This window comes from Hyaena hyaena, unplaced genomic scaffold (genome assembly GCF_003009895.1).
Source record: "Hyaena hyaena isolate Hyena2069 unplaced genomic scaffold, ASM300989v1 scaffold_104, whole genome shotgun sequence".
NCBI lineage: Eukaryota > Metazoa > Chordata > Mammalia > Carnivora > Hyaenidae > Hyaena > Hyaena hyaena.
In genome coordinates, this window is record NW_024080736.1 from 2,607,458 (window position 1) to 2,623,336 (window position 15,879).

The 15,879-nt window shown below is 45.1% G+C and overlaps 1 protein-coding gene across 1 annotated transcript in view; it reads left to right on the forward strand.

Moving 5' to 3' along the window:
- Positions 1-8,024: 8,024 nt before the first annotated feature.
- ERN1 (endoplasmic reticulum to nucleus signaling 1) overlaps positions 8,025-15,879 on the forward strand; it is an 83,519-nt gene continuing 75,664 nt past the window's right edge. The window contains exon 1 of the mRNA XM_039235935.1: positions 8,025-8,205. Coding sequence (XP_039091866.1) covers positions 8,161-8,205 — 45 coding nt within the window. The 5' untranslated portion in view covers positions 8,025-8,160. The remainder of the gene's footprint in view (positions 8,206-15,879) is intronic.

The window sequence follows — 15,879 nt, forward strand, 5'->3', positions numbered from 1 at the left end:
TCACGTTTGAGAGAGGGTTACTAACCTCCCATACTATGAACCACCCAGTGAACCAAGGGACCAGGAGCCAGAGGGGTAGTGGGGAGTCCTAACCCAATAGATGGACCCAGAGGTTGTACAGAAGAGCTGAGACCCGAGGCCCCAGGAGGAGGGTTAAGAAGAGCACTAAGTCTAGAGGGACCTGAAGTGAGTGTGGAATGGGGCTCCTGGGAAATAAGAAAGACACCAGCATATGGGGGTTGAAAGAGAAGACAGAGAACACTGTCTAGAACACTCACTCGTCCAGCCAGCATGGTAACGTGTTCGGATGCAGCTGCTGTGGGTGTGTACCAGTGGAGGGAGGTGTGTAGAAGCTGAAAGGAACCCGAACCATCCCATGTGATTTCCCCCAACTTCCCTCTTCTCCACCTCCACATAACACCCTCCTCTCTGGTCTCAGAAGATGTGGCCACTTGCTCTTCCAACAAACACTTTCAAGTCTCCCTTCTATGCCTGAGCCTGTTCTGGGCCTGGGCAACATGAATATGAAGAAAACAGCCCCTATCTTCAAGTTGCCTCCAGTGTAGTTGAGGGTAAAAAGAAAACCCCTACATTTTATGCACTTCGTATCCCTCCTTTGACCCCCTTCAACCACAGTCTCCCTCAGAGTGCAGGCCTAGGTAGGGAAGAGAAAAGGAGAAAGAAAATTCTGCTTTAGTGAAGGTTGGCCGTGGATCAGGTGTCATCATACACAACATTGCTTTAGTCGTCCTAGAAATACCGAGCCAGCATTTTATTCGGGGTTTATTGGTTTTGAGGGATGAACCCAACTCGAAGTAGCTGACTGGCCTGGCACATCCAACGTGGCTCACCTAGATGGCTCCCAGCCAGAGCTGACGGTCGCTGGGACCTCAGATGGAGAGGTTTCTTAGAGCAACTCCACTCTCCTCCATGTGTCCTGAGAGTGGCTTGGGCTTCTCCCAACATAGCAGCTAGTTTCCCAGAAGAAGTATCCCCAAAGTAAGTATTCTAGGAGGAAGGAAATGGAAGCTGCCAATCAGCTGGACTGGGAAGTCCCTGAATGTCATTCTGGTCAAAACCAGTCATGGAGCCAGTCCAGATTCAAAGGAGGAGAAACAGCTCTTAATTAATTAATTATTTTTCTTACTTATTTTTTTAAGATTTTATTTTATTTGAGGGGGGGCACAAGTGAGAGAGGGGCGGAGAGAGAATCTCATGAGGGGCAGAAAGAAAAAGAGAGGGAGGGAGAGAGAGAGAGAGAGAGAAGCAGGGCTCATCCAAAGTGAGGCTTGTCTTTTACCTGAAGTGGGGCTTGAGCTCACTTGAAGCAGGGCTCGAACTCACCTGATGTGGGACTCAAACTCACAAGCCCTGAAATCATGACCTGAGCTGAAATCAGATTTTTATTGACTGAGCCCCCCAGATGCCCTAAGATTTTATTTTAAAGTAATCTGTACACCTAACGTGAGGCTCAAACTCACAGCCCTGAGATCAAGAGTCACATGCTCTACTGACTGAGTCAGCCCCAAAACAGCTCTCTCTTTGGACAGGAAGAACAGCATATGCATATGGAGGTAGGGGAGGGTGGGGAGGAGTATTGTTTGGGACCATCTTTGAAAATTAGCTACCACGGTAGAGTGATATGACTGGCCCAGCCTGGAAGGTGCCCACTAGGGGACAGTCAATAGGTGTGTCCACACAATCTGGCATATCTGCCCCTCTTGTCTGGTCAGGAGCTGGCCCCAATTCTTGTTTGCTTGCTCCCTCTGAGGTTGCAGCAGTTAGAAGTGCCCCTTGAGCATGGTGAATGTTTGATGAATTATTGTTGAGTTCCGTCTTCTCTATCTTGTGGATGTAACTGCACTGGTCAAATGCTTTCCATTATGCCTGGTGCAGTTTCTTGATCCATCTTGTTCTTTTCTTCCTTGTCTTGCTCTAGATTAAGGCCAAGGTGACCCTTGTTAAGGACGCCCCAACAGTCTCTCAAATACCTATCTTTTCCTTTGAAGCCCAGATTCAGTCATGTCTCACTCTGCTGCCTACTAGTCAAAGCCCAGCCTGACTCTAGCAGCCACACCAGCCCCTCCGCCTGCCTTCTGGACCTCATCTCCCACTGCTCCCCTGTGGGGAGCCGAGCACCAGCTCACTGATGAGTCAGTTTACGCTTTCACGGGCCACACAGTGTGACCCTTTTCTCAGGCCTTTGTTCAGCCCCTATCTCCTCTTCCCTTGCCATATCTGAAAAGACCCAGCACAGAAACCACTTCTTCCATGAAGCCCACCCCACCCTGCTCTATCCATCCCACCCCCTTTCTTTCACCTGATTCATCTCTCTCTTGAACACTCTAGTTGTTTCGGAGTTTATTCCTGCCTCCTTGAACTTTTCACAGTTAGCCTTGCATGGTGATTATTTTTGTGCAGGTCATAACACTTTCACCAACTTGCAAACTCTGTTATATTCCCTCGTTGTACCAATCTTTTGTACTCAGAAGCCCTTGGTGATATTTGTTAAAAGAATGAATGAATGAGGGGCACCTGGGTGGCTTAGTTGGTTAGGCGTCCAACTTCAGCTCAGGTCATGATCTCACTGCTTGTGGGTTCGAGCCCTGCGTCAGGCTCTATGCTGACAGCCCAGAGCCTGGAGCCTGCTTTGGATTCTGTGTCTCCCTCTCTCTCTGCTCATCCCTCCCTTCTCTCTCTCTCTCTCTCTCTTTCTCTCTCTCCTAAATAAATATTTAAAAATTTTTAAAAAAAGAATGAATGAATGAGTAGTAATCATCCGTGTAGAAGTCAAAGATGGAGTCATCTGCAAAGTGAAGCCGATTAAATTATAACTAACGTTGCCTTCTGCCCTAAAACTGGTTATGTTGGGGCACCTGGGTGGTTCAGTTAGTTAAGTGTTTGACGCTTGATCTCCGTTCAGGTCTTGATCTCAGGGTCATGAGGCCAAGCCCCATGTTGGGCTCTGTGGAGCCTACATAAAAAAACAAAATAAGAAAAAAAATAATCCAGTTTTGTATGTGAGTTCTAGAGAGAAAGGAGAGAGAGGGGAGGTAAGGTTTGCACATTAAGCTTTGAGAAACGCACTCTGGAAGGAGGAAAAAGAGCCAGAAAATGGGAATATCCAGAGAGAGGAAAGTTCAGAAGAAAGAACTGTTAATATACCTAAAGGGAGGTCCAGGAAAAACAAGATGAAGTATGGCCCCTGGGATTTTACAAGAGGAAGAATGTTTATGAGCTGCCTGAAAGAAGTTTCCAGAGAGTTCTGTGGAAATAAGCCAGACCCCAGGGGATTAGGAGGGACTGGCCAGCAAAAAAGTGGAGGTATTTTGAGAGGACAGTCATTTCCACACTGGCGCCGTGTTGGCTCTCTGAGAATATTAATGTATGATAAACGGTGACACGATGGACACTTCACCACAGTGGCATACAGACTTGGCACAACTGGGTGTGAAAAACAACAGCTCCCAGGCAAGTGAACAAATAATCAGTCAAGATTAGACTGAATTATCTCACAGGGCAGAACTCCCAAGAGGAAGCCCACTATTCTATCCCAGATGGCTCCTCTATTACTTACATTCTTTTGCACACATGCCCACCCCCACCCCCAACCCCCGTCCCCACACGAGACCAGGAGGCGCTATTTGAGGCAATGTCCCTGATCACCACATATTTGTACAAACTTCTGGTTGTTATCAGTACTCCAGGGAAATGCCAATCCTGGCTACTGGCTATGTTTACAGGTCACATAATGGTCGCTTGTCATAATGCTGTGGGAGGAGGAGGAATAACAAGCAGCTAATGGTGGAACGCGTTATAGCATCTGGGGTTGACCAGACAAACTCCAAAGGCGCGTAAGTAGCTGGGTTCTAATCCATGTTGTGCCTCTTGCTAGCCGTCTGTTACCCCACCAGATTGTTAACCTTTTAAAATGTCGATGTGTCAGGAATCCGAGCCCCACGTTGGGCCCTGTGCTGACAGCATGGAGCCTGCTTGGGACTCTCTCCCTCTTTCTCTGCTCCTTTCTCACATACATGTGAGTGCGTTCTCTTTCAAAATAAATAAACATTAATATATATGTGTATATATATGTATATATTTAGGGGCACCTGGGTGGCTCAGTCGCTTAAGCGTCCGACTTCAGCTCAGGTCATGATCTCACAGTTCGTGGGTTCAAGCACCGCATTGGGTTCTGTGCTGACAACTAGCTCAGAGCCTGGAGCCGGTTTCAGATTCTGGGTCTCCCTCTCTCTCTGACCCTCCCCTGCTCACGCTGTCTCTCTCTCAGAAAAAAACACACACACAAACAAACAAAACATTAAAATGTCAATGTATCATCTGTAAAATGGGATGAACAACACCTACCTCTGTTAACTGTTATGCAGATAACATGAGATGATCCCATAAAGCATGTACTTGCACACTTCCAAACAAGTACAGCTAATATATATATTAGTTTATAAATATTAATTAATTATAAAAAATTAATGTATACACATATAAATATTATATTATATTTATATTATATTATTATACATATTTTTAAATGTTTATTTATTTTTGAAAGAGAGAGACAGAGCACGAGCAGGGAAGGGGCAGAGAGAGAGGGAGACACAGAGTCTGAAGCAGGTTCCTGGCTCCGAGCTGTCAGCACAGAGCCTGACACGGGGCTGGAGCCCACAAACCATGAGATCATGACCTGAGCTGAAGTTGGACACTCAACTGACTGAGCCACCTAGGTGCCCCTAAATAAATAGATACACACACACACACACACACACACATATATTAATGTTTATTTATTTTGAGGAAGAATGCATTCACGTGTATGTGAGAAAGGAGCAGAGAAAGAGGGAGAGAGTCCCAAGCAGGCTCCATGCTGTCAGCATAGGGCTCAACGTAGGGCTCGGTCCCCCAAACCATGAGATCATAATCTGAGCTGAAGTCAAGAGTGTCCACTCAACCAACTGAGCCACCCAGGTTCCCCAACAGCTAATAAATATTAACAGTGATAATAAGAAACTCACCTTTGAGGCATTCCTGAAACTGTCAACCATGGCCTCTCTTTTTAATTTTACCAGCTTTTCCTTTCAAGTCTCCTTCAAAGGCAGCTACCCTCTGTCCAAATAGCTATCTGCAAACCAACCTTACGATCATTTTTAAATTAAATTTTAAAGGGTTTTAAATAGAAATAAAACAGGCACAAACTCTTTATAAAGTCTGAGTCATAATTTATTCCACCAGAGGGCGACATTTGCTAAAATAAACAAAAGGGATCAGCGGCCACAGAAATTAACACCCGACATTGTGAGTGAGCTGGTGCCCAGGATCTTGGCTGCCCTCCGTCACCTGCGGAAACTGGAAAACACACAGGCCTGGGGGTCACCCCTGGAGATGCTGAATCAGTAGAGGAAGAGGGCACGAAAAGGTGATGGAAGTCCTTTTTTAAAGCTCTCCAAGTTTTGGGGGTGCGCCTGGGTGGCTCAGTCAGTTTAGCATCCGGCTTCGGCCCAGGTCATGATCTTGCAGCTTGTAGATTCAAGCTCCACGCCTGGCTCTGCGCAGAGCCTGCTTGGAATTCTCTCTCTCTCCCTTCTCTCTGCCCCTCCCTGACTTGTACTTTCTCTCTCTCAAAATAAATAAATAAACCTAAATAAACAAATACTAATAAATGCTCTCCAAATTTGGGAGCCACTGGTCTAGAGAGCAGTGAAAATAAGATTTTTGTGAACTCACTTTCTCCCAGACCCCACCTCCTCAGACACATTCAGGCCCTGCTGCTGTCCTCTGATACACATATTTTTCTTGCCTTGGTGAAAAAGAGGGCTTATCTTTACACAAAGACCATGACCTTTGCCTTGTTTCGTGGATGCTATTTAATGAAACTTCCAGAAAGGTCATCTACTGTCCATTTTCAGGTCTTTTATGTGGGCAGTTTCACTTCAAAGGCACCCTACAAAATATTTCCAGTTCTGCTTGTATTTATTCATGATGCCAGCTTTTGCTGTCTCGTAAGCAAAAAGCTGTTAAAACAGAACCAAACTGTGGAGCAAGATTATGGGCAATACTGCCATGAATAAAACCAGAGCCTATCAGTCTGCGTTGCCAATCACGTGGAGAAGCGCATAAAACATGGGAACTGATTAAGTGGAAGAACAGTCTAACTGGTGGGTAAGAAATTCTGAAACCTATAAAAGTGCCATTAAGGACTGAGGATTTGATCCGACTGAGTACAAGATACAAAATGTACCAACCTGGCTTGGACTTTTTGGAACTTTTTTTTTTAATTCATTGGATCTTTAAACCTGAGTTTTGAGTCAGATGATTAAGATTCCCCTTTGTGTTTCATCTACTATGCTTACAGGGTCACAGTGACATTTTGAATTGTCAAAGGGCTGCCCGAGTTCCAGCACAGAAAGTTCCCCTCCTAGACTTACTTTGTTTTAGAAAAAGCACCAGAGAAGGGATGTGAAAGTAACATTTTCTAGTCAGGCGTCTCTTTTAACTCAAAACATGTGGTCTTACAGATCCAGTTGTCAGCTCGCAAGCTGGACAGGTAATCATTAAAGAGCCCCTCCCAGTTTCTGTGTTGTCAGCTTCTCCCTGGACACCTGGCTCTGCGGCTTCGGACTGACGGAGCTTTGCTTCTACACATCTCTCCGTCAATCCCAAACCTCTGCATTGAAACATGCTGATGATACTTTTCGAAATGTGTCTACAGCTTTCACAGTTGCCAAGATTTGTCCCGCTCTTAAACGGGTGTTGGATTCTCCAGCGTTGGTAGAGATTAGTCCCTTGACTTTGATCCAGGCATTGGGGGCTGCGAATACGGAACTCTTGTTTATAGGATTTGGGCTTCCTCTGCGCATTTCTGTCTTATACTTGGATAGGACTGATCCGCAGTGCAAACAGTCCAGACATTTGGTCGGTCCTCTGCTACTTCTTTGCTGTTTCCTCTAGCATTGCTTACTCCTCTCCCCCAAGCCCCCAAAAATCTATAAGCAAGTTAGGAAAAATTAAGCAAGTTGCTACCCGCTTGTCTTTTTCTCCAAGGATTTGTAAATGTGCTTTGAATCTTAGCACATTGTTTATATTGTTACAGACAATATGTCCTTCCTCTCCACTTCCATCAATGTGGAGAGCAACATGGGACCCAGTGACCAAATTCGGGTTAATAGTCCGTAATCCTCGAATAGATCTTGTGTGAGTCCTCAACACACTCACTCCTTCCAATTGTGACACATGTCATCTCTAAGTTTACAAGGTCACATCTACTAAATGCCACATAAACACAAGACGCAAGCTGCTCAAATGGCTTCCTTCTTTGCTTACAATTTTTGGCAGATGACTTGGCTGTAGTTTATTCCAAAGGGAATTGATGGCTGTGTGTCGGGACTTGAGGGAAACTGCTGAAGACAAAGAAAGGGGCCTTCGGACTAGCCGAGGCACAGCTAGAGGACCCTAGAGCTTGTATGCGCATGGCAGAAGTGTTGTGTTTGCTGGCATCCCTGCCAGCTGCTGACCCTGGCTCGGGAGGTTGCTCCGGATTCATCAGGACGGAAAGATGAGCAGGGGCTCTGGACACCCGGCACCGCTCGTCTCCTGGCCTTTTACGAGTCTTACGAAGTCTTACGAAGTCTTACGGAGCGAGTCTCTCGGCGGGGTTGGTGGGACGGCCTGGGGAAAGGGATACACCCGCGGCCGGTATTGCTGGCCTCCTTCAGCCCTCGGAAAAGCTCCCGGCCTCAATCGCTCAGCGCTCCTAGGTGCCTGACGCCCAGGCCTGGTCCTTCCCCCCCAGCACCCGCGGCCGCGTCACGCCCAGTCAGCAGGAGGCCAGCCCCGTCAGCGCCCCGCCTCTCGAGCACAGCCCCGCCCCGGACCCGCCTTCGGGCCCGGCCCTCGCTCAGTTTTGGGCCCGCCCCCAGGAAGGCCCCGCCTCCGGCCCCGCCCCGACCGGAAGAAGCGCCGGCACCCGGTGCTTATAGGACGGGGCATGGGGGTGCCGCCACCGCCTAGTCAGATCTACGTCGGCTGGAGTCCCGCCGCCGCGGCGCTGTAGTCGCGGCGCCCCCGCCCCGTCCTCTGCCTGCCCGCCGGCCCGCACCGCCCCCCCCGGAGCCGGCCGGCCGGGCCCGGAGCCAGGCCCGAGTCCTCGCCATGCCGGTCCGGCTGCTGCTGGCGCTGCTGCTGTCCGGCCTCGGGGTGAGTGACCGGGTGGCGTCGGGTGGGGGACAGCGCAGGGCGGACCAGGGTCCGAGCCGGGAGCGCGGCGGCGGCGGCGGCGGCTCGAGGCCCCGCGCGCGCCAGCAGAGATTCGGGCCGGGCGTGGAGACGGCGCCGGGCGGGGAGCGAGCACCTCCGGGCCGGCCGGAGTGGCGGCCGCGGCCGGCCCCGCCGAGGCGCACGCCACCCGGGGCCTGGCGGGTCAGCGCGCTGTCACGGGCAGCGCTTCCCGGGGCCCCGTGCGCTCCAGTACAAGTTTGCGTCGTCCCGGTGTCACCTCGGGGCCTCTGGAAGGCCCCGAGCGCTTGGGAGGCCAGCCCACCTGCCGGACCCTTCCCGCAGGTGGGCGCCGCCTCTGCCTGGCGGTGGCCGTGGGGCAAGGATGGAAAAGGGCCATGTAATCGAAGGGAAGGGAATGTCTTGCGTTTATAATCCTTGTTTGAACTTTTTAAAATGCGAAAACTTTGGGAAGCAAATGCAACTGGGAATGGGGAAGCATTTTTACCTGTGAACTTGATTCTGCTTACCTGCCTTGCACATTTCTAGGTCTTCAGAGGCAAGAGGCTTCCTTTTGTGCACCAAGATTTCGTTAAGGAGGTTAAGCCGAGGGATTTGCACTCTTTTTAAAGATCCCTTATGGGACTGCGGTAAAGCCGCTTCAAAACTTTAAATGAAAGACTGTCTCCTCCTGGGAGAGCACTGTGGAGCCGTCTGAAAACGGCTTTTCATCTTTTCCTGGAGAGAAGCTCCTGGATTACATTTAACTGTTTAAGGCCTTTACTCAGGCTATGGATTTGAGCCCCATAGTTGGGGAGGACATTTTGTGGACAGACTTGGCTTTTTTTCCTTCTGGTTTGAAGAACCTCAATTAGTGGTTTAAAAAAAAAGGCATTGTCCAGGGTATGGGTATGGTACATGGGCGCAGGTTCTGTTTAATGACTTCCACTATGTACTCTTTACTATGGTATATCATGTACGAGGTGTCCAGGTGGAGAAATGACACAAGTGTACCTAAGGGCCACACTGTGAACTCTTCGGAGGTTATGCACTTTTGGTAAATAATAGTCCGTGCTCTTGGAGTAACAAGAATTTGGAAACAGATGAAGTAAAATATACAATCACCTTTTTCAGATTTTTTTAAGGAAAATTTACACACTTCCTGATAGAACTCATGTAGGTTAACTTTTTCTTGTAATTAAAAAAAAAATCCACTTTCATAGCTAGGGTCGTGTTTTGAACTTGAACACTTGGCCTTGAATTGGTTGACTGTTGCTTGGCACCGGTTCATAAATAAGAGTATAAACAGAATGACCAAACAAATGATACAGAAATCGATTGTTTCATATCAGGGCCTAGGTATATGTGGGTTTTGGGTTTTGCTCCATATTTCCATTGGCTGTTCTTTGGCCGGATTCTAGTATTTTAGTTATTGAGTAACTTAGAGCCAAAAATAACGATTGAGCTTTAGTTAGGACTATAGTTTCAGTTCGTGTAAATATTTCCAAATCGTATTTAGAAATCCAAACTTCTCAAAGTTCATGGTAAAACATCCCAGACCCTTATTAAAAAGTTACTTTTTAGTATAACTGCTTTGTATGTAAAATGTCAGAATTTCATTCCCAGAATTATCCACCAGTAAAAATTTTGATCCTGAGTGACCATTAGTATTTTAAATTCCAAACAGAACCCATTGCAGAGTTTGCGGTTAAACCAGGCAGCAGTGCTGTCCTATAGAACCCACTGGTTGTAAAATTGGACAAACCTGAGTTCAGACTGGTCCCTTGCTAGCTGTGCCCTCAGGCAAGTTATTTTACTTTTATTTTATTTTTTTTTTAATTTTTTTAATGTTTTATTTATTTCTAGGAGAGAGAGAGAGAGAGAGACAGCATGAGCAGGGGAGGGTCAGAGAGAGAGGGAGACACAGACTCTGAAACAGGCTCCAGGCACTGAGCTAGCAGTCAGCACAGAAACCGAAGCGGGGCTCGAACCCAAGAACCGAGAAATCAAGACCTAAGCAAAAGTCGGACGCTTAACCGACTAAGCCACCCAGGCGCCCCTATTTTACTTTTAGAGAGTCTGTTTCCTGATATGAGAAATGGGGACAGCCAGCACATGTGAAGACACCTTGCATATCATAGGTAATAAATATAAACTCTCCCCGCCCCCCAGATACTTTTTACCATCATTATTTTTTTTTAATGTTATATTGTGCCCCTACGAGGAATATTTTTCAATGCTATCTCTATTTTTTTTTAAGTTTTTAGTTTATTTCTTTTTTATGTTTTATTTATTTCTGAGAGAGAGAGAGAAAGAGAGAGAGAGCATGAACAGGGGAGGGTCAGAGAGAGAGGGAGACACAGAATCTGAAACAGGCTCCAGGCTCTGAGCTAGCTGTCAGCACAGAGCCCGATGCGGGGCTCGAACCCACGAACCGTGAGATCATGACCTGAGCTGAAGTCGCACGCTTAACGGACTGAGCCACCCCGGCACCTCTGTAGTTTATTTCTTAGTAAACTCTACACCTGGAGCTCCAACTCATGACCCAGAGATTGAGAGTCACATGCTCTTCCAGCTGAGCCAGCCAGGTGCCCCAGTGCTCGCTCTTTTTGATTGATGAAATAACTAGGGCATTGGAGGTAATACTGTGATTTTTCTTTCAAGAGAGTGTGTCTGATTGAGCCAGACATTGATTCATCATAGGCTGACACTCTAGGCTACCATATCCAAAATGCAGGGATGTCAGTGTTGTTAACTTTAGCCTGTCTTTTGTTAGTCCAAATGACACAAAACACACACACACACACACACACACACACACACATGTGCTTATTTAGTGAGTGTTTTCCCTCCTTCTTAGTCCTGGATCTAGTACCTAATGTCGGTTTGTGTTACATTATTGCTGTCTTCTAGTGCTCATTCAATGGGGGTTATGTGCCACTTCTGTCAAGTACCAAAGAGATCTGCAGCATGGGAGGGAAAATGCTTTCTTCAACTATAATATATACAATTTCTGTTATTCAGCCAGTGTTTTGGTTTTAGAGGAGAATAAACAATGTCACCGAGAACTAAGGACCACATATGTACAGAAACACACTGAGAACATCATCTGAGTCTTAACTAGAAATGTCTTTGCTTATCATTTACTCTGATAGTTATCACCTGCACAAATTATCCCACTAGGAGATATCAAGTATTTAGACTGAGGCCATGAGGTGAATGTTTCATTAAGCTCGTATCAGGGCTGCTGATCTTGAAATTGGACCGTAGTTGTGCCTGTGTGTGTGTTTTGTGTTGTTAACTTGCCTGGCCGTTGGGCTTTCCACAGTAGTACAGCTTGTCCGGCACAAGAGAAAAAGTATGAGAGTTCCTCTTAAGAGAGTTCAACAGTAGACCATTTTCCTGGGTGTAAAACCGGTGAACTCTGTAAAGGTTTCTTCTTGTTTGGACAAAATAGTGCCACCTGCATGGACCTGGGAGAGAGTTACTTGCTCACTTCAGATTTTGACTCCCATTTTTCAGGTTGAGGAATCTTTGGATAATGATTTCATTTTTCACTGGACACCTCTCTGGTTTTGGGATCCAGAGTAATCTTTAGGTTCAATATTGTCCATGTCTTACTTACAATGACCAAATGTTCTCCCCAAAGAGACGATATAGGCAAGAAAAATGCAATGTATCATTTTAATGGATTCAGTTTTTATTATGCACAAATAACTCGGGGCCTGTAACCTAGCAATATGATTAGAGTGTGGTGCTGGCTTTAAAAACAGGGATAGTGAATCATAGTTTGTGAATAATAAGCATGCTGCTTGGCTGTATTTCCCAGGGGTTGGGGATTTTTTTTTTCTATCTTTATCTTCACCTATATCCCATGTTTGGTTTCAGACTTCCTTGCCTCAGAGCCACACGTCCTTAGTGATATTTAAGTGAGTGCAACAGACAAGATACAGGCTGGGAAAAGTAGAACTTTTAAAAGTAATCATAAGCTCCCTGTTTGCATTTAAAAATTTTTTCTAAGTTTATTCATTTTGAGTGAGAGAGAGAATTCTTTTTTTTTTTACAAATAGTTTATTGTCAAATTAGTTTCCATATAACACTCAGTGCTCATCCCCACAAGTGCCCTCCTCCATGCCCATCCCCCCTCCCCCCCACATCCATCAGTCCTCAGTTTTTGTCAGCATTCAAGAGTCGAGAGAGAGAGAATTCTAAGCAGGGTCTATGCTGTCAGTGCGGAGCCCAACTTGGGGCTCCAACTCACAAACCATGAGATCACTACTTCAGGTGAAATCAAGAGTGAGAGGCTCAACTGACTGAGCCACCCAGGCACCCCATGTTCTTTTTTTAAAATTTCAGTTATCTTTAGGGGCACCTGGATTGTTCAATTGGTTGTGCTTCTAACTCTTGATTTTGGCTCAGGTCATGATCTCACATTGGGCTCAGGGCTGACACCGCAGAGCCTGCTTGGGACTCTCTCTCTGCCCCTCCCTGACATGCATTCTCTCTCAAAATAAATAAACTGAAAGAAAAATAAAACTTAAGTTATTTTTGGTCTCTACATTGCTTTTTTTTTTTTTTTTCTTTTTAAGTAAACTCTGTGCCCAGTGTTGAACTCACAACCCTGAGATCAAGAGTCCCATGCTGTACTGACTGAGCAGCCAGGTGCCCCTCTATATCACTTCTGATTATCATGTGATCTTTGTTCATGTATAGACACAGTAAATACTACAGTATAAAAATATGTGTTCTATATTTATGTTCTGTTTTTTTCACACAATGATTAGGAAATTTTCTGAGTGTGTCATTGAATTTGTCACTTTTACTAGAACCTTATTAAACAGACATCCATGCCAAAAGCATTTGAGCCTTCTGTGCCCAGTCTGAGGTTGGGGACCGGGGTCATAACTGATGAGGATCAATATGGTAATAAACCATGCCTTGCCCAGTGACCACCCTACTGGGGTCATATGAATTGTTTCCATTTTTCCCATTATTATAAGGAAAGATGTATTTCCCTTTCTTCAAATCTTTTGTGTGTTGGATGCTTTCTGTATAACGGGAAGATTTTTTAAAATCCCTCAAAGTAACCATATTTATTATAGATATGTTAGAAAGCATGGGTAAATCTAAATTTAAAAAATAAACCAAATAACAAACCTACAAACATACTACCCAAATATGACCTCTATTAACATTTTTAAGAGCTTTATTGGGGGCGCCTGGGTGGCTTAGTCGGTTAAGCATCTGACTTTCGCTTAGGTCATGATCTCGCGGTTCGTGGGTTCGAGCCCCGCGTCGGGCTCTGTGCTGACTGCCAGCTCAGAGCCTGGAACCTGTTTCAGTCTGTGACTACCTCTCTCTCTCTGACCCTCCCCTGCTCACGCTGTCTCTCTCTCTCCTAGAAATAAGTAAAACATTAAAAAAAAAAAGAAAAAGAGCTTTATTGACCTGTAATTCACATATCCTACAGTTTGCCCATTTAAAGTATATAATTCAGTGGTTTTTAGTACATTCACAGAACTGTGCAGCCATCACCCCAGTCAACCTTATAATATTTTTATCATCCCCCATAGAAACTTCACACATTAGCTGTGACTTTCCATTTCCCATTCACCTCCCAGCCCCTGGCAACCAGAATCTACTTTCTACATCTATATAGATTTGCCCTGGACATTTCATGTGAGTAGAATCATAACGCATGTGGTTTTTTGTAACTGACTTCTTTCATTTAGTATAATGTTTACATCTGTGTTCTGGTGTTGCTATTTTTTTTTTTATTGCTGAATAATATTCCATTATAATGGATATACCATACCACATTTTGTTTATCCATTCTTTTTTTTTTTTAAACGTTTATTCATTTTTTGAGAGACAGAGAGCGTGAGTGAGGAAAGAGCAGAGAGAGAGAGAGAGGGAGACACAGAATCCCAAGCAGACTCCAGGCTCTGAGCCCGACGTGGGGCTTGAACTCACAAACTGTGAGATGATGACCTGAGCCAAAGTTGGACGCTTAACCAACTGAGCCACTCAGGCACCTCTGTTTATCCGTTCTCAAGATGATAGACATTTGGGTTGTTTCCCCCTTTTTGGCTATTATGAATAATGTTGCTATGAACACTTATATACAGATTTTTGAATGGCCATATTTTTTCATTCTCGTTGCATATATACCGAGGAGTGAGACTTCTGGGTTATATGGTAGCTCTATGTTTAGCCTTTTTAGGAACTGGCAGAGTTTTCCAAAGCACATGCACCAATATGACATTCCCACCTGCAGTGTAGAGGAGTTCTCATTTTTCCGCATCCTCATCAACACTTGATATTCTGTCTTTTTGATTGTAGTCAGCCTAGTAGGTGTGAAGTAGTAACTCGTTATGGTTTTGATTTGTATTTCCGTGATCTAATATCTTGATGTATATCCTTCCAGACATTTTTTTCTGTACACATATTTGTATAGATAATAATTTTCTTCCCCAAACTGGAATGTATCATAGATCTTTCTGTGTCAATAAATTTAATTATGTAACATTCTCACTGCTGCATACTACTTCTCTGAATAGATATACCATAATTTGACCATCCAACCACTTAGATATTGAGGCTGTCTTTAATTTTCATTATAGGCAATGTGGTAAACCATCTTATTGTTTTATATATATATATATATATATTTTTATTTCTAGGAGAGAGAGAGAGAGAGACAGCGTGAGCAGGGGAGGGTCAGAGAGAGAGGGAGATATAGACTCTGAAACAGGCTCCAGGCTCTGAGCTGGCAGTCAGCACAGAGCCCGATGCGGGGCTTGATCCCACAAACCGCGAGATCATGACCTAAGTGAAAGTCGGACGCTTAACCGACTAAGCCACCCAGGCGCCCCACCATCTTATTGTTTAAGCATATCTCAAATGCCTGATTATTTCCTTGGGATAAATTCCCAGTACCAGAATTTACTAATCTTTTTCACTTTTTCCATCTCCCCCAGCCCCCAAGCAGTATTGTGGATGTTTTAAAGAGCACAGAACTAGCCTTTAAATTGATTTTATAATAGCCGTTTTAAAATAACCTGTCTTCTTTTAGCAGTGTGGATTTTAGGTCAAATGAAAATGGAATGTTTAGATATCCTTTCGTTTATATTTTGTAGAAGTAAATAACCACGGCAGTCTCTTGATGACAACTTATATACCTAAAAGCTGCTGAGCAATGTTTTATCCTGACTTGTTAAGTAACTTGTTTGCAGAGTCCTTTGGTCTGCTGTGGTTTCAGATCAGCTTTCTAGCAGATGTGGCTCCCATGAGCACCCTGAAATACCTCGGGATAATTCTGTGAGTTTGGTGTTGAGGGTAGCCCATCTGCAGACAAGATTCTTTCTGTATTTGTTGTGAGGCCATTTACAAATTTTTTTAAAGTTTATATATTTTTTTTGTGGGGGAGGGGGAAAGAGAAGATCCCAAGCTGATGTGGGACTCAGACCCACGAATTGTGAGATCATGACCTGAGCTGAAATCAAGAGTCAGACGTTTAACTGATTGAGCTCCCCAGGTGCCTCAGAGGCCATTTAAAGTTTTGCCTCAAGACTGTTTATATATAAATCAAGAGTTGGTGCATTGATTGTCCCTTTTAGAGGCTACAGTTCTTAAAACATATGGCTTATCCATACA